This window comes from Drosophila pseudoobscura, chromosome 3 (assembly GCF_009870125.1).
Source record: "Drosophila pseudoobscura strain MV-25-SWS-2005 chromosome 3, UCI_Dpse_MV25, whole genome shotgun sequence".
Lineage (NCBI taxonomy): Eukaryota > Metazoa > Arthropoda > Insecta > Diptera > Drosophilidae > Drosophila > Drosophila pseudoobscura.
Window position 1 is genome coordinate 18,288,760 of NC_046680.1, and position 18,324 is coordinate 18,307,083.

The 18,324-nt window shown below is 52.6% G+C and overlaps 2 protein-coding genes across 6 annotated transcripts in view; both read right to left on the bottom strand.

Annotated features, from left to right (window-relative positions):
- The window catches only part of tei (irregular chiasm C-roughest protein teiresias), a 128,948-nt gene that overhangs the window by 59,191 nt on the left and 51,433 nt on the right, over positions 1-18,324 (bottom strand). For all 5 annotated transcript variants that reach the window (XM_015184985.2, XM_001361576.5, XM_015184982.2 and 2 more), the window contains exon 2: positions 16,769-16,982. In XM_015184985.2, the coding sequence (XP_015040471.2) occupies positions 16,769-16,826 (58 nt within the window). In that variant the 5' untranslated portion in view covers positions 16,827-16,982. The remainder of the gene's footprint in view (positions 1-16,768; positions 16,983-18,324) is intronic.
- On the bottom strand, positions 4,323-6,939 carry LOC117183676 (uncharacterized). The gene has a single exon (XM_033378409.1). It carries the CDS (start codon positions 6,796-6,798, stop codon positions 4,474-4,476), a length of 2,325 nt encoding a protein of 774 aa, XP_033234300.1. The 5' UTR covers positions 6,799-6,939; the 3' UTR covers positions 4,323-4,473.

An 18,324-nucleotide genomic window follows, 5' to 3' on the forward strand; every position in this document is an offset into this window, starting at 1 on the left:
ATGCTTTTGAAACGGAGGAAAGTTTGTTTAAACTATGCGGCCAGGAAGGGGGAAGGACGAACGGACGGACGGACGGACGGACGGACGGACGGACGGACTCTCTCTCTCCGGATAGCTTAGCGGTTGCTGGAAATATGCTTTGATTTTCGGCTCCGGCGCTTGACCGTTGCGTTGCGTGGAATGCACTGTTCGAATTGTTTGTGCCTCCACTTTTTGCCTGATCTATATGTACATATATTTCAGGCTTTTGGATATCGCCCCCAAAAAGTTTTCAAATTAAAGGCACCGGACTCGACTGGCCTGCGGAAAGTTCTGCGCTCCGTTCCGGCACAACTATTAGTGATTGAGTTTTTGTTCTTCAAGTAGGATTTCTTACCTGCAAAGAGAGAGACGAGAGAGAGAGAGAGGAAAGTGTTAATTAAAATCTGCATTTTGATGGGGGAATATTAAGGAAATATTAAAGTGGAAATCAATTTGCGGTTCGGGTTGGATTGGATTGAAGCGGAGTCCTGGCCTGGCCTGGCCTGGCCTGGCCTGGCCTGGACTTAATTACACACACAACTCATTTGTCGCCCAAAAACCCCTCCCCACGGACACGTCCTGCCCTGCCCTGCCCTGCCCGCGTCCTGCTGTCTGTCCTTGTCTTGAAATAGGAAACCCAACAACGAGACAGACAGCAACCAGAGACGACGACACATGGCACACAGAAAAAGCTAAAACAGGAGCAGCAGCTGGAGGAGCAGGAGCAGGGGGGAGCTGCTGCTGCAGGACCCAGTCAGCCGTGGCACCAACACAGGACTTTTGTTTATATGTCATAAAAATTACTCATACGTTAATAATTTAAACGGATGGCTGTTGATGATGGCCGGCCCCGAGGCAGGACAGCAGGACAGCAGGACACATGAGGCATCTGCAAATGTGTACTTTGGGGTGGGGCAAAGGCTAACTCGGAATCAATACGAAATGAAAACCAAATACCGCCCTGATCAAACACAAGGAGGTAAGAAGGACAGCCGGGCGGCACCTCCAGTCTGTTTGCTGGCATTTCTCTTGTTATCAAGGCATAAAATTCATAACCAAGTCCCTGACAGACATTGAGTGCTGCCTGCCCCATGAATCTTTCTCTCGTACGGGTATTTGTGGCAGCATAGCCATGCCCGTGTGTGTGTGTGTGTGTGTGTTTGGTGGCAATTTCATTACTTCAATAATACAATCGGAGAGATGTATGTACATATATATATGTATGCATGTCCTTTTTGTTTGCTTTGGCTCTGTTATCCCTGCGCCGAGCAGTGCTTTGATAGGAACTGCCCTTTGGCGGACTTTGCTTTCGGCCAAAAAATTGTATTTATTAACAGTTTTCGCCGTGGACTCGGTGCCCGGTCTTTTCATTCCACACGCAGAAGGTGTACTTTGATGTCCTTTGATATCCCATCCCATTGGATGCGTTAAGCGGCGTCCCCTCATCCAGTACATTTGATGTTTGTCTGTAAGTTTGTAAGGTTTTCTAATCCTGAATCATTAGCTCCAAAAAGGCGGAAGCCCCATAAAGTATGGGCCGAGTCCCTCAACAGTCAGCACCCAGCATAGCAGCCGAATCGATTCGTTGCAATTCGGAATTCAGGCTCCGCTTCGTTCAGTTCATTGGAATCAGCGATTCCGCTTTCTCGTTACTTCGAATCACTCGCCCAACATGGACCGATCTCGTTACTTTTACTGTGCCAGATCCGAAAGCCCTCCTTTTGAGCGGACGAGTCCTTTGAGTGCCATTGTTTGACCGTGTGTGAGCGTCATTCGGTTTTCAGGAATCATATAGATCGAACGCATTATAGCTGTGATGTGGATACTTTTACTTTGAAACAGAAACCCACAAAAAAGTATCGAATAAAAACTGAATTGATTTAATTTGTTTAACATTAATTTTGATATCGCATCACATTTGAAAGGTGGGAACTACATATCGGACGCATCGTCGTTGCTAGTCTTGTCGCCTTTGGGGCAGGGGCATGGGCAAGGGCAGTTGCCAAGGTTCAGGGTTGTGCTCTGCTTCTTTGTGCCACAACGAGCGGCTGGCTGCACCAGCGGGTACGCTGCCTCTCGCAGCCAGTAGACCACCAGAGCGTCATTGATGCCATATCGCTTCAGGTTGGCCAGGCGCTTGCGGGATATGATGGTGGATCCGAAGGCGGAGGCTCGTGGTGTCGGAGGAGAGTGCCTCTGTGGGTGGGCCTGCGTGCGGCAGTCATCCTTACCCAGAAGTTTAGCGCTATCATCTAAACGTTCTGGGTAAGGATCACTGAACGCGTCCTCCAGGCCACGCGGTTCCGCCAACATGTGCCGCCACTTGGAGATGGCGGGCGTGATGACGAGGCTGTGGGTGCTCGAGTCCTGTGTAATGCTCAGGCGACCCTGCCTCACCATTCGCTTCATTTGCCTGAGTCTCTGCTTGTGCTCAGCCCTCGTCTGGTCCCGCTCCACCCGCTTGCGGTGCTTCTCTTCATTTAGCTTCTCCTCCATCGACCTTTCCATGTATTTGAGCTGCAATTGCTGCTGTTTGGTGGCGATATCCTGGCGCTTTTGCTTCAGATCGGAGATCAGCGATATCCTGTGGAGTGCCTCGGCTGTCTTCTTTCTCAGAGCGGCCTCTGCTTCCTCTTTCCGGATGCGCTCCTCCTCTTCCTTCTTTCGGGCCTCGCTTTCCAAATGCCTTCTCCTCCGCCCCTCGTACTTTTCCTTCGTGGCGGCGCACAGCTTGGAGATTTCCTCGATCTGCTGCAGCACAAAGCCATCGCAGTCGCTGTCGAACCCTCCCTCTTCGCCCTTCTCCGCCAGCTCCTGTTTCTCCCAGATCTCCAGGCACTTTTTCACCTGCGGCAGCTGTTTCTGCCTATTCTCCGTCCTGAAACTCTGCGTCCTTTTGCATTCGCTCTTCATTTGCAGGAGCATCTTCAGCTCGAGAAGATTCAGGCACTTGGACAGCCGTTCCACCTCTCGAAGCTGCAGCTCCTCGCCGAGGCCTCGCTGTGGCGCCTCCTCCCCTAGGATATCCTTGCACTTTTTCTCCAGCATGAAGATTTGTTGTTCTCTCTGCTTTGCAGTGTCCTTGCATATGTCCTCCTGATGCTTCTGCTGCCTGCGAGCCGCCTTCTTCTCCGCTGCGATCGGGCAGGATTCTCGTAGGTTTTCATTTGCTTTCTGATGGCGCTCTACCGCCTGCTTGGCCTTTACCGTGCACATGTGGTTCTCCTTCAGGTGCTGGCAGCTCTTTTCTGGCCAGGATACATCCTGCGCCTCCTGAGGGGCGTCTCTCACTTCCCCCAACAGCTCGGGCCGTTGAACGGTGGCCCGGCTTTCGGCGGCGAGGTGATCCCTTCGCTTGGCCTCGCACTTCTTGCGAAGGTCCTGCTCCTGCTGCTGCTGCTTCTGCTGCTCCTGCTGCTGCTGCTTCTGCACGTATCCCTGCTGCAGCTTGGAGGTGCTCTGGCTCTTCCGCCACTGCCGCAGATTGTCGAAATCATCCTCGAACTGCTTGCTGGGCCTTGGCTCCTTCAGCTGGCTCCAGTGGCTCTTGCTAATCTCGAACAGCTTCTCCTCGCGGTTCCTCATCGCCGCGTTGCTGGAGGACAGACATGCAGCTTGAGGAAAGATGGGACCTCCTTCTGCTGTTGGCGGTTTGTCCTTCTGTTCGGTCAATGGTTTCGGTGCCAGCTCTGTCGTCTTGGTCTCCGCGGAATTGCAGATGAAGCTCGGGAAACTGTACTTGGGGACCGGCTTCGCGCCCCCCTCCTTCGTGCAGACGCCTCCCTTCGAAGCGGGCGGCTCCTGCAACCAGAGGGGGGTCTTGTCCAGGCCCCTCATCTTGAGGTTGAGCAACTCGTTGCGCCTTCGCAGGCAGCTCCTGATCTCCGGCTCCTTGGCGAAGCGGCGAAGTCTGCCACCGATCGCCTTGGGCTGGGTCTCCTCCTGTGCCTCGGCTAGTGGCCGTGCCACAAAGGCACTCCAGACGGACGAGGAGAGGCCAGGGGTGGACCACTGGCGCCTGTCCGGCTTGTTTATTTCGCTGTTGGGTATGTCACAGGCCATGGTCGGGTCCAGTTCGCATTCGCTGATCGACGGCATCATGGATCGCAGCTCCATGTTCATCCGGCGGACAGTGGCAGTGGGGGCGGCGTGTGAGGGTTCGGGCTCCTTGCCGGTGCTGGGCCAACGTCTGAATCTTCCTAGAAAACGCTGTACCTGAAAGTTTAGGCGATTGTGGCACATCCCGGGTGCAACATTTGAGGCCAATTTTCGTATGTGATCGAATAAAAACTACCACCTAATGAACGTGCGGCAAGTAACGGGGAATTTTAATAAAATAATAATAAAAACTGAGAGTGAAGTCACACGGTGATTGAGATCTCAGGGCCGACTGGGTGATCCTGGGTGAGGGGCTTGGGGCGTTGGGGCGTTGGGGGGGAGCACGACAAATGATTACACTTTGATGGAGCATTGGGCCTCCAGCAGTGTCTGTGCGGACTTCAAGAACCGGTTCTTCTCCCAGTCGCTCAGCTTCGGCCGGCAAATCGCCGAGATCCCGTGGGCGGAGACGACGCAGGGCACGGACATGAACACCTCGTCCTTCACAGCGCAGAAGCCCTGGACGTTGGTGGACAGCGTCAGCACCCGATGGCTGTCCTCGAATATCGCCGAGACGACGTCGGCGACGGTGAGGCCGATGGCCCAGTTGGTGTAGCCCTTGACGGCGATCACCCGGAAGGCCGCCTCCACCACATCCTTGTGGACCGCTGACCAGTACATGGGGTCGTTCTCAGTGCCGATGACGGGCAGGACCTCCTGCAGGCGCACGCCGCCGACGCTCACCGTCGACCACAGAGGCACCGAGCTGCCGCCGTGCTCCCCGATCACGTAGCCGTGGACGGAGCGGGCCGCGATCCCCAGCAGCTGGCCGATGAACAGGCGAAAGCGGGCCGTGTCCAGGTGGCAGCCAGTGCTGAAGCAGCGCTCGTACGGCAGATTGGTCACCTTGCGGGCCACCCAGGCCATCACGTCCGCGTGATTGGACACCACTATGAAGGTGGCCTTGGGACTCTGCTCCAGCAGGGCCGGCATCACCGCCTTGACAATGTCCGCCGTCTTCTGGGCCACATCCAGGCGGGTCTCGTTCGGCTTGGGCCGGTTCCCAGCCGTCAGCACCACCAGCCGCGAGTCCTTCGTGGCCGCCACGCCGTTGCACTGCTCGATCCGCGGATTGTTGATGAACATCGAGCCGTGCAGCATGTCCAGCCGCTCTGCCGCCGCCCACTCCTTCTGATCATCGAAGAGCGCCACATGGTTGGTGACGCCCTTGCAGAGGAGGGCCATGGCACAGGCCATGCCCACAGCGCCGGCGCCCGCAATGGTCACCTTTCGGCCCGGCTGGGTGTCGTGCGGTCCGCCGAGCTTTTTGAACAAACACTCCCGGAAGTGCTTCAGCAGTTCCTGATTGACAACAGCTTCGGCTCCGCCTCCTGGCCCCCCTGGCTGACATTTGTCGTCCTTTGCCTGGGCCTCTGCTTCCTTTTCGGCTCTCTTCTCCTGGCACTTTCTTCGCAGAGCCTCTGCTTCCTTGCGGGCTCTCTTTTCCGCCTCCTTGCGGTTTCTGTTCTCCATGCATTTTGCTCGCCAAGCCTCTGCTTCCTTTCGGGCTTTCTCTTCTGAGAGCTTCCTTTGCTGCATCTCTGCCTCCCTTCGGGCCCTCTTTTCCAAGCATTTCTTTCGCTGGATCTCTTCTTCGAGTTTTCTTTGCTGAATCTCTGCCTCGCACTGTTCCCTCAGCTTGATCCTGGCACATTCGGATATATTCTCGCGAGCCGTGGCTTCATCACCGCTCAAGGACCTTATGAAGCCCTCAACACACTGCAGTTTGGCCTGCACGCACTTTTCCACCTCAGGATTTAGGGATTCCTTTGGCGGGGGAGAAGGCTTTTCCTCGGGCACTTCCTCGGCTACTTCTGTAGGCCTTGCCTTGAAGGTAAGAACTTCAGAGTTGGCCTTCCTTTTGGGCTGCTGCCCGCCATCAGCGCACATCTCCCTGAGGACCTGCTGGCGGCAGTTCTCCTTGATTTGGTCGCAGACGCACTGCTGCATGCGGTCCAGCTCCACCTGCTCCTTCTCGCTGAGATTGCTGCGCGAAGAGCACACCTCCTTCCACCCACTGGCCACGCACTGATCCACTTTCTGGGCGAATCGGGAGCGCTCTGCCTGATTCCCTCCTGGAGCCTGTAGCTTCTTGCTTTCGGCCATTTCCCGGCACTTCTTCTGGATGAGATCCACCGCATTGGGTTCTCTGTTTGAGCCGGCGCCCTTCGGTAACTTTTCGCCGCATTGCTTCAACATTTGCCGGATCTTATTCGCGCCTGCCTCCGCCTTTTCCCGGCAGAACGCGCTCATGACGCTGTCGGCGCAGATCCTGCGGATGCCCGTCTTCAGGCAGCCCATCATTATCCGCAGGATGTCCTGCTGCTGCTTGTCGGCGGAGCCCTCGACGCACTCCTGGAACGCCTTCGTCTTCTCGATGATGCACTTGTCCACCCGATTCTTGATCATTGCCGCCTCCCTTTCGGCCTCCGCCGCCGCCTCGGCCTCCTTGCGCTTCTGGGTGGCCTCCTCCAGTTTCCTTTTGAGCTTGCAAATGTCCTCCCCGGGATTCTTGCAGTAGTTCTGCTGCAGGCTCTGGGCCATGGTCAAGGGACACGGCCCTCGCGGCGTCTTGTCCCGCAGGAGGCCGTGCAGGGGGCCCATCCTTCTCATGCTCATGGTCTCACAGCGACTCCTTTCCTCCTCCTCCTGCTGTTCTGGGTCTAATTTTGAGATATATCTGTAATTTTTGGACTAGCAATTTTCGAAAAACAGAATTTTGACAAATGATTTCCAGTGACGGAATGGCTTCGGTTTTGTTTTTCAATCTTTGCTGAAGTCTCACTGCGCAGCCACACACACCACCCCACGCGGGGCATGTGGCATGTGGCATGTGGCAACGCTACGGCATTTTGTCAAACATAAAATGGAGCAACAACTTAATTAAATGTGGAAAGCGCGACCGCAGCGCCTCTGTGGCAGGCCAAAGGTGTGAACGGGGTGGCCACTGGAGGAGTGAGGTGCAAGTGCTCTTATCACACAGCAGGATGCTGACAGGCCCTGCCACACGCTAACTTCATTGCTGGGCGGGTGCGGTGGGCGGGGGGCGGGGGGCGAGTGGGGTGGAAATTAGCAAACCTGTCACCTGTCAAGCGGGTGAGGGGGGGGAGGTGTGGCACAAGACAATGCGTCGTCTCTCGCCTGTGCTTCAACACCTTGCCGCTCCACACCGAGGCAGTCCCCGATCCCCTGCCCCGACTACTCGAGGAAGTGGCTGTACGAACTTTGCCACGTCATGAATGCGCCCCCGAGTGTCTTCAGACTGCCACGAGGAGGCACAAGTGTGTGTGTGTGTGTGTGGGGTGGGGGGAGTGTGTGGTAAATTATGGCATGTCGGCTTCCGCCTGCCAGCCGCCCATCGCCATTCCGTTGTTTGTAATTTGTTAATTTCCCGCATTTAGAAATTAATTTTCACTTCATGCGCCGCCAAGCAGACAACAGCAGACAGGCAGGAGAGTTGTGCCCCCCCCGGCCACTCCACCTGGCGAAACTTGCGCCGCAATTACGAGTGTGTGTAGCTGTGCCCCACCCCCTCTGGGAGGATGGGGGGAGCACGAGTTACATTTTATATTTAAATTTGGGCAACTTGTTTTCGCTGTTGTCGCTGTTAATTTTTAAGCGAGAGGTCGGGCAGGTGTTTGACACGGTTATGTTTTAATGGGGCCACCAGCCGCCTGCCAAATGCCACCTGCCACCTGCCACATGTGGAAAATGTTGATTTGATTGTCACTGGAGCGATCCCCCCCGGGGGCGAAGTAACCGCTGACAAAAACGTTTCTTTCGGCCAAAACTTAACTCAAAAACTTATCCAAAATTTATAAAAAATTTACAATGATATGTGGCGTACCCGTGCCCGTGCGGCTGCTGTTGCCACAGTTGCAGCCATCACGATGGAAGCATTTGATGCCGGAGCCCAGATCGCAGTTGCTGCAGCTTCGAAAGACCTTCTGCCAGAAGTCGGACAAGAACTGCGGACCTCCCAAGCCGAAAGCGGAAAAAGAGCCGTCGGGATGCACAAGCTACAAGAAGGACCCCTGCGATGAATCTTCTGTGGCCCCGAAAATGGAGAAAGATTGCCCGACAAAGCCATCCAATACGAGGCTCGACAGGAGGCGCAAGTATTTGGCGGAGATGGAGAAAAAGAAGGCGAAGAAAGAGCCGCCGGAGGAGCCTGATCATTGTGCCAAGCCGAAGGAGGAGAAGGCTTCGAAGGAGAGTGCCTGCGGCCAGGCGAAGCCTAAGGCCTCGAAGGAGAGTGCCTGCGGCCAGGCGAAGCCTAAGGCTTCGAAGGAGGACTCTTGCGGCCAGGGGAAGGAGAACAAATCTTCAAAGAAGGACCCCTGTGCCGTATACCAAAACTTCTTGGGCGATGGCAAGGGGAAAAAGGGCAAGCAAACTCAAGAACCAACCAGTGGGAAATCGGTGGCCAAGCAATCTCCGGCGCCAACCTGTGAGACGGCGGCGGACAAAGTGGCAACGTTGCAACAACAAAAGACCGAGAGCCAGATCGCCAAAGGGGCGCCGTCAGCCAACGCAATAAGACAGCCAGTGGACTGGAATGCCATGGAAAGCCTCTTGAGCTGCATGGTAACCGGCGTGAAGGTGGCCTGCGTCACTCACGAGGAGCGGAAAATCTTCGATAAATTGGCGGCGGCACGCGACAGAAGGCTAGACCATGAAGAAGCAGCACAAAACATGAAATGCGCAGCCGGTGCCGCACAGAACATGCCTCCCGATGCCGATCCACGGGCTAAGAAGTGTCCAGAAACTGAGGAAAAGGGAGAAGATTCGCGGGACCATGAAGAGTAGCAGCATTAAGCAGTTCAAAGCAGTAGGGGCATATGCATTGATCGGAGGCAGTCCAAGCAGTGCAATACGTATGAGCTGGCAAGGCAGTGACAGCGGAGGAAAAGATAAAGCAGCGCAAATGGCAGCTATTAAAAAGATCGCAAGAAGAAGCAGTGAGAAAGCACAGTTTAGACTGCATAGAAAGCAGTTCAAAGTTCATGCAAGCACAAAGCAGTGTAAATTCAAATAACAGCAGAAGATTGAGCAAATAAGCAATCCCAAAGAGCATTAACAGGCTAAGCAGGGCAAGTCATGGCAAAGCAGTGCACAGCAGCAGCGAAAACAAAAAAAGCCCCGTAGAAATCGAAAGCCTTGTGCATTTTACAGCAGATAATCAATATCTTAATATATGGGCAATATCCGACTTCCATTGGATTGGATAATCGATTTCCCGTCTCCAATAACTCATTGCTTTGCACATTTTAAAGCAAAACCTTAATGCTGGGAAAAGTCGGGGGGTCCATCGAGCACTACTATTGTTTGGGGCTAACAAATGCTCCGCTAAGTAGAGCTGGAGCACAAGCGGAGATAATGATGGGGAGAGACAGAGAGGGAGAGAGAGAGAGAGAGAGCGAATGGCAACAAACAATTGTCGTCACCGCTTGTCTGGTTTATTGTCATCCATCACGAGGGTGGGACAAGCCAAGGGCTCCGGCTGGGGGTCTGTCTTGAAGCCACCACCCGACCGATTTGTGGACGCCATTGTCAGTGGCACCTAGAAAGCAGTCGGGGTGTCGGTAGAGCCAGAGAGTTTAGTTTGCTCATTCACTGGATCCCCTTTCCAGAATCCCTGGTCCTGCACTCATTTAGACATTCTGCTGCGCATTTGGCATTGCCTTCTCCCTTCCTCTGTCTGTCGCTTTTTCCATTTGCTGCTGTTGCACAAGGATTTGTCAAGGATAAAACACTCGGGGGCAGTCAGTCGACATTGTAGTCGTTGCTTCATCACGATTACGTTTATGAGTGTGTAGCGACAGTTGTTCCTCGTTTCTCGTTTCTTTACACAACGCCACCCCCTGCCCCCACCACCCCCACCCACAGTAAATTGCCATCATGGCTGCCGTTTCCCCCTGGACCGCCGCGTTGGCTATTGATTTTGCGCCAAGAAATGCCTTCGAATGCGGATCCTAAGTGCAGCAAGGTATGGCCTTGGGCCCCCAGCAGCACTGCGGCAGGGGGGCGGGGACTGTGCGGCCTCAAGGTTGGGTGTTCACAGATTATGAATCGGCTGTAAGGTGAAATTTCTGGCCACGATTTGCTCTGCTTTCGTTTTGGCTAATGGCAAAAATTCTACACAATAAGCGGAACCGCAGCCGGGGACCCGGACACGGACACAGCTGTGGTTGCCAAAAAATTATATGCCGCTGCGGCCGGCGGTTTGTTGAACAAAGATCCTGTGGCTGTGGGAAAACTGGGTCAGTGCACGGAAAACTGTCACAGTGCCAGCAGACGCATTAAAGCCAACTTACCTAAAATACAGTTTACACCGCTGGAGGAGGAGGCCCCACCCCTCCTCCGTCGGAAGCCCCCCCAAACAGCAGTCAAAGTTCGGGAAAACAACAAGCAGAGATCCCTGCCATGGGATGTTACATCGTCTCGAAGCACTTGAGAAAGTTTTGGCTTCACTTCCGATGGCTGCTGATTTCCCGAGAAGTATAAAGCCCCACCTTGCCACCTTGCCACCTTGCCCGGCCACGGGCTCCCTCATCATGAAAGGTTAATGACGGCTGCTGTCAGCGACGAAGGTCACTCCCCACCCACACGCTGCCACTGGCACTCTCCCATTCCCCTGTCCCCATTCCCTTGTCGCTGTCCTTTGTTGGGTCAAGCGTGCAGCAGGTAAAAGTTTCGTGTGCCACAGATACGAGTGGGGGAGACACCACCGTCCCGGTGCTAAATAGCAGAGCTCGGCATGGACCCAGGGACCAGGGGGATTCCTGGGGCACAGTGGGGAAGCAGAGCGTAAAAGTTAAATGAAACGAAACACGTTAATGGCCTCTGAGAGTCTGCCTGGATGGCGAGAGAGAGAGAGAGAGAGAGAGAGAGAGAGAGAGAGAGAGAGAAACCAGAGTAAGCTCCAAGGAGCGCCGCTGTTAAAGCCCGAGCTCTACGGCCCTCGCGTTGAAAGTGAAATTCCCGGCCGGGCCTTGGCAAGTTGGCAGCTCCCGTGTTCTGGCCTCGTTGGTTGTAATAAAATGATATCGTTGGCTTAGTTAAGTAGCAATAAGCTGGAAAAACGCCGCCTCCAGGAGTAGTCCTCTCAATCACGGCGTTTCAGGTTGATATTAAGTTATTTAGGCTATTTAGGCGCCAAGTGGACTCCACTCGCTGCCCCTCCTTCCCCTTGGTCTGGTCATTAAAGCCAAATTACGGTATATTAAGTTACCTTTTAGTTGGGGGGTGAAAATTTCCCTGTCCCTCTGTCGCTCACTGTCTGTTTTGGGGGTATAAAGTTTCAAAGGTCCCCAACGACCCCGCGCACAAAGAAGGAAAGTTCATTAAAGTTTCGCATTGATTTATGTCCGAGTTGTCGGCCTCCAGCCAATAATCGGAATCTCAGACTAATTAGCAGCCCCAACCCCAAAAGGCCGTCCCATCCCCAGATTAAACCGAAGAGTGCGTTGCACTCAACGTTGAGAATGTTTTCCCCCCAAGGAGGACACGCGAAAAGCACACCAAAAAGAATTATGTATCACTTCGTTGCGACTTACTTCCACTTAATTTATTTTCGGTTGCTTTTAACAAAAGCAGAAAGAGCGACAACAAGCCAAGGCCAAGAGCCGACAAAAGGGCCAAAAGAATGAATCGAAAATACTGTTTGTGTGTGTGCGTGTGTGTGTGTGCCCCACAGTTGGTCAATAAAGTCGGCGCACAGCAAACAGAGGAATATATTTATTTGTATATTTTTTATACCCGATACTCAAAATGAGTAAAGGGGTATATTCGATTTGTGGCGACGCCCAGAAGGAAGCGTTTCCGACCCCATTAAGTATATAAAGTCGATTGAGCCCTGCCTGTCTGTCCGTCCGTCCCTATGAGCGCCTAGTGCTCAGAGCTTGAGCAACCAAATTTGGCCTTCACGCTCCTGTTAGATCTCACTATTGCCCGTGTACTTCCGCCCCCACAAAGGACGAAGATCTGTGGCGTCCACAAGGAAGGCTTCTACCAGATTGCTGAATCTGGATCAAATGGTATCATTTTTATACTCAAACGCAGCACCCGACGACACGCTCAGACATGTTCAGACACTTTTCTGTCTCTCTCGCACACACTCTTTGTCGCTCAATGTGGCCATACTGACTTTGTATGGGTCATAAATATAGAGTTGCGGTCGCAGCAGCATCTCACTACCTTCCCCCTCGTTTTCATCTGATCGGCGATCAGGCACCCGAAGGCTGAACCGATTACCCCTTTTTTTTGCTCTCTATTTTGTGGTTTCGGGGGTTCTCAACAACATTCACCATTCATTTCATCGAACTTGTACGAACTAGTTCGAACTTGTTCGTCGAATTTGTTGTGTTCGACGAAAATTCGCCTCTGTTCGAAACAAATTCTTTGTTAGACTGTTTAGAATGATCCTGAAAATGTGTGTTCGATAGTTTAAACAAGTTTTTAAGACGGAACATTATGACTTTGCGCCAGTATTTTGCAAAGTTCGATACTGTAGCAAGGCAATACTTATCAAGGCAGTCGTTTAGTATTTAAATAACAAAGATACACTCGGTGGGATATACCGCAAACCATACAGTATATACTGTGGAAATTTATGGCACAAGAAACATCGATAGGAGAGAGAGGCAGGCCACATTCTACCCACTACAGAAGAGTTATCATAAATCGACGGGTTTGTGTTTGTCTTATAGATACAGTTCACCCACACAGCGATATTAGTGATCACCATACCCGGGTTTGGACGGCCTACAATACCAATGTTCGTGAGCGAACTAAAGTTCGTTCATTCTTTTGTATTCCCTGAACTAAGTAGTTCTTTTAGATCCAGTTATTTGATGAACAACCCAACACTAGTAAAGGAATTGATGGGATGGGATGGGAAAAGGAGGATATCCGCTTGTTCGCGATATTTATTGGGAATTCTGCGCTCTATTGATTATCTCCCGCAATAATTTCAATAAAACACCATTCAACAATCAATCAATCAAGTGTTGAAATTGCAGTTCTCCTCTAGATGATTGTAGCCCGAGAAAGTCTTGGGCAGGCAGTCGAAATTAGGTAAAAGAAGACAGAAAGAGAGAGGGAGCGAGAAAGTGTCGGTTGATCCACTGCCTTCGAGGCATCAAATCGAGTGAAAGATTATAATAATTGCATTGCATTTGAAATGCGAGTGTTTGTGATCGGCATCTGATTGTCCATTTAATGGCCTTAACTATGTATTTGTTTGTTTGATGTGGGGCCAAAAACCAGGCAAATATTGACCAGCCCTGCATTTGAAAAACCAAGCTAAAAGAGTTCTTTGTGGCCTAAAGATAACTCCCGCTAGAGCCGTGCGAAAACTGCACAAGCCCACTGTTGGCCATGTTGGAGTGTAATTTTTCCGTTTTCTATTTTTTTTGTTACTTCCATCTCCGTCTGAAAAGGCAGTCGACTTTTCAACTTTGCAACAGCAGCAGGGGCAGCGGAAGGGGCCGCAGTAGAGGCAGCATTCTGCTTCTTTCAATTTGTTGGCCTTCACACCTATTGCTAGTTTGTTGCTGCCTCCCCGCCCAACTGGCAGCCGCCATCCTATAGACTCTATAGACTCCAAGCACTTTTCCGTTTCCATTTCCACGTGAAATTCAACTTCGGAAAACGCCTTTCGAGTGCCCGCCGCATTAATTCCCAGGTGTGCAATTTAGTGTGCGGCCAGAGGACGCCCCCCCCCCCCCCCTCGGCGGTGACCACATGGCAGGGGCAGGCCACAGAGCTCCAAGAGGGTCTAAAAACGGAACGTTGCGAAATTCTAAACGGAAGTTGGAGTTTTATGCCCTTTTTGGCTTTTATTGTTAGCTGCGTTTCCGCCTTTCGTGTTTTTGGGGGCACGCTTTCCGCACTCCGCTCGCCGCTCTCCGCTCTCCGCTCTCCGTTCCACCGTATGCCTGGCACATTTCCGGCCAAAGCCGGACCCCACTCTTAAAGCAGTGGCAACATTTTTCAATTTACCAAAACTCGTGCCATATCTTTAACGAAAACTTTGAGCAGAACTTTGGCCAGCAGTAACTTTTCAATGGACTACATTTGCTATTCCATGTTAAACAGCAAAAAGAAACAAAGAATAAGGCCAAGAACAGCAGAGGATGAGGGCCAGGAGGATGAGGGCCAGGAGGATGAGGGCCAGGAGGACGACGGCCAGGAGGACGACGGCCAGGAGGACGAGGGCCAGGAGGACGACCGCCAGGAGGAGGAGGAAGAACTATGGACAGCGAAGTGGCGCCGCGCCGGCTATAATTTTCAGTTCAGGACAAAAGCCCGAGAGAAAGAGAGAGCCAACTTGAAAAACTTGTAATAATTGCATTTCGTCCAAGAAGCGGCGACGGCGGCATCATCGACTCCCAACTGGCGGACATAATAAACTCCGTTCAGAGACGAGTCTCGGCCCCAGTTCGGGCCAGGACAATCGCTGGAGAGAGATCCAGTCTCTCTGCAAAAGGATACTGATGGGGCGGCGAAAGGCGATGACTGCGCCACAAAAATAACCCAAAAGTAATTCCACCACAAAAGTAAACTTGAGCGCACAAAAGTCGACTTTTAAAATAAACTTGCAGCCAGCGCCAGTATTTTTGTTGCCCTTTTTTTTCGGGCACGGGGCAGCGTCAGGCACCGGAGTTGGGGGGTGGGGGTGGGGGGGCGCCACTTGAGGCACAAAAGCCGCATTTTATATAAAAGAAAAGTGGCTAACTAAGTCACAGACTCGGCATCGCATCCCATCATCGTTGCAGTTTTCCACCAAGTGGCCGACTTGAGGGCCATCCACGAGCAGACAGTGCCTCCTCCAGTGGCTCCTCCTCCTCCGCTTTGGGTGGGTATTCGTGCTCTTGAATTTACGGAAACTTTAACTACAATGAGGGGGGGTTTTCGGGTAAGCCCCGATCACTTGCTGCCCCCCCTTTAAGCCACATATTGCTCCCATATTCATGTTCGATCAAAGGGAAAGCAAAACAGAGCCGTAAAATCTCTGCCAGAAGAGCATAAATGATATCAGTGTTTGGGGGAATGTCCTTGAACATTGTCATATACAAGTTATAGACCCAAAGAGAGAGATAGCGAGACCTGCATAATCCCCGGAATGGGGCGGAGGGATCATCAGAGGAGACCAAAGCACCACTTTATTAAATATGAAATATGCTCCTGCCGATGATGATGTTCGCTGTCGCCTTGAATTAGAGGCAATGCCGTGCTTAGCATTTGGGGCACGTAGCAAGCGCTCAACGCTTAAATACACGAGATAAAATGCCGGACATTAAGCCCTGGTCGGAGCAGGAGGGGGAAGTCCCTCACTCACCGGGGTGGAGGGGAGGGGAGGGGAGGTGTTTTCACGCTCCACTTGCATGTGTCAAAAATTGAAATGCTTTAAAAATTTAACAATTTTCTCCCTTTTTTGTACAGATAGATGCAGCTGCCAGAATGTGGCAGGGGCACAAACATTTTTATGCAAAAATATTTTGCATGTCACTTCCATCTGCGGGAAACGTGCAACGTGGCTGAAGGAGCCCATGGCTCGGCTTGTGTATTTGCCACAGACTTTTGCATGCATAACAAGTCAGCGGACGGACAAACCAAACAGGGGCACCAAAAAAACACACACAGAGAGAGGAGTGGTGGAGGGGTGGAGGGGGGTAGCCGGAAAAAGGCAGCGCCACCAGTGCCGGCAGCTCGCAGGAAACGCATACGAAAAACTTTAGCAAGCGAGCAGCGGCAGCCCCGGTCGTAATCTTTGCAAATAAACGCGTGAAATTCCAAGGAGCACCGCAGTGGGGCATGCCCCGCGGGCGAGCACGTCAGAGGAGTCGCCACCGACATGTGTGTGTGTGTGTGCGCCCACATTTTTTGGCATACAGCTCACACGCGAAATTGCGCATTCAGATTAAAATTCTTGAACGCGCATTTCCGTTTCCGTTTCAGTTTTCCCTCCATTCTGTGGCATTTTCCTTCCGACTTTGCCCGGCGCTCGTTGCACGCATCGCAACGCGGGTTTGTGTTGCGAGTGCAACCTTCAAGTGACCCTCCGTCAGTCCCTAGGAAGGGCGCAACATCCGGCACATGTGTGTGCCTCCTCTCCTCTCTCTCTCTCTCGCATATTACTCATACGCCGCATGGACCTAATAGACATTGACAATCGCATATTACTCAAGGATAAGACGGGTGCGGGTGCGGGTCCTTCTCCAACGTCCTTTTGCTTATTTACAGACCATTGCCATTGATATGCGGACCCTGTTTTTGGCCAAAAAGAAATGCCTTTGTTTGCTGCATGTGGCATAGAATATATAAGGCTGATAAGGGGCGGGTGTCTGTGTGTCTGTGTGTGTGTGTCGGCGCATAAATAATGTGACCTGCCTGACTGCGATTATCTGTGAACTATTTTTCACACGTTGCCGGCATACAAAGTGGCCGCCATTCTTTTACCGGAATATACGAGCTGCTTGCCCTCCAAAGGCCACTTGGGCCATTCATTTCTGTAGCCCCTGTAGGAGGGGCAGGAGCAGGAGCAGGAGCAGGAGCAGGAGCAGGAGCAGGAGAGTATACTTACATTGTACTGAAATAATGAACAATAATATCCAGAGGCGTCGATCGAACGTCGGTCTCATGACTTCATCACTTATCCAAGGAATTGTGTGTTTGGTATGGATTTTCCTTATGCGGCGTTGCGATTCCTCCCGTCAATCGTTGGCGAGTTTTCCCGCAAATTGGCACATCTGTTTTGGGGCTGGCACGGACGTCGAGAGAGCGAGGTGGAGGGAGATCTGTGAATGGAAATTGTGCTGTGATTAGAGAGGAATGGTTTAGTCTTAGCCTTAAGCCAATTAAAGCGATGTACCAGAATCGGAAAAGCCGGCTTTTGGCTCAACCCTTTTTTGGTCCAAGTCTGCTGGGGGTCTGCAGGCCCCCCATTCCAAAAAAGAAATAAAGAAGAGGTACAATTGTTTGCTCATGAAATTAATTAATTTTCCACACACACACACACAGAGGAGACTTTGTTACATAATGCTGGGCGGATTAACTGTGAAACAGAGCCAGGGATACGGCCGGAGACGGGGGCAGGGACGGGGACGGGGGCAGGGACGGGGATACGGATCCGGATAGAGACATCAACCGATGAGAAATTTCGACAGCATTTTGTCTGCAGTGTTTGGAGTGCACAGCAAACACAAAGCGAAGGAGCACCACGCCAGAGGGGGGGGGCAGGCAGAGAGGATTGTGGCACTTGGACTCCAGCCACACACACACACACACACACACACACACACACAGGACACACATGTGCGCATACTTTTCTCAAACAGTGTGTCCCCTGCATGTGCGCAAACAAAATTAGTAGCAAAGCTGACGTAGATTTTAACGAATTGGCGTTGCCAGGGCGCCTCCAGGCTCCAGGTTCCAGGCTCCCCCTCTCCGCCCCTCTCCCCTGCCCTGCCCTGTCATAACTGTTACGTTCCTGGGCCGAGAGTTCCCGGCAAGGTAGCCGCAGAGTCACCATAGAGAGATATCCAAAACTGTGGCCATGTAACGGCTGTGCACCGCCGTGTAGCAGGAACATGCCCCATGCAACAACAATGCCAGCATTGGGCAAACATATCACGCGATCAATTTGTCAAAAAAGCAGCGACAAATACTCGCAAATGAAGCAAGCGAGCCGCTGGATGGCCAAACTGAGGCAGCGACAAGAGGCACAGCAGCGGGGCAGGGAAGAGGCAGAAGCAGGGCTGGGAAGAGGCACAGCAGCGGGGCAGGGAAGAGGCACAGCAGCGGGGCAGGGAAGAGGCACAGAAGCAGGGCTGGGAAGAGGCATAACAGGGCAAGGAAGAGGCACAGAAGCAGGGCAGGGAAGAGGCACAGAAGCAGGGCAGGGAAAAGGCACAACAGGGCAAGGAAGAGGCCCAGAAGCAGGGCAGGGAAGAGGCACAGCAGCAAGGCAGGGAAGAGGCCGCCTAGGCACACGACAGGCGGCATTGTGGCCGAACAACAAGGACACCATTGGACGCACATCATCAATATGTGCGGGGGGACGTCTCCCTCTCTCCCTCTCTCTCGCAGTCTAGTGACAGTTGTTGTTGTCTGTCGACTGTTGTCTGTTGTCTGTTGGCT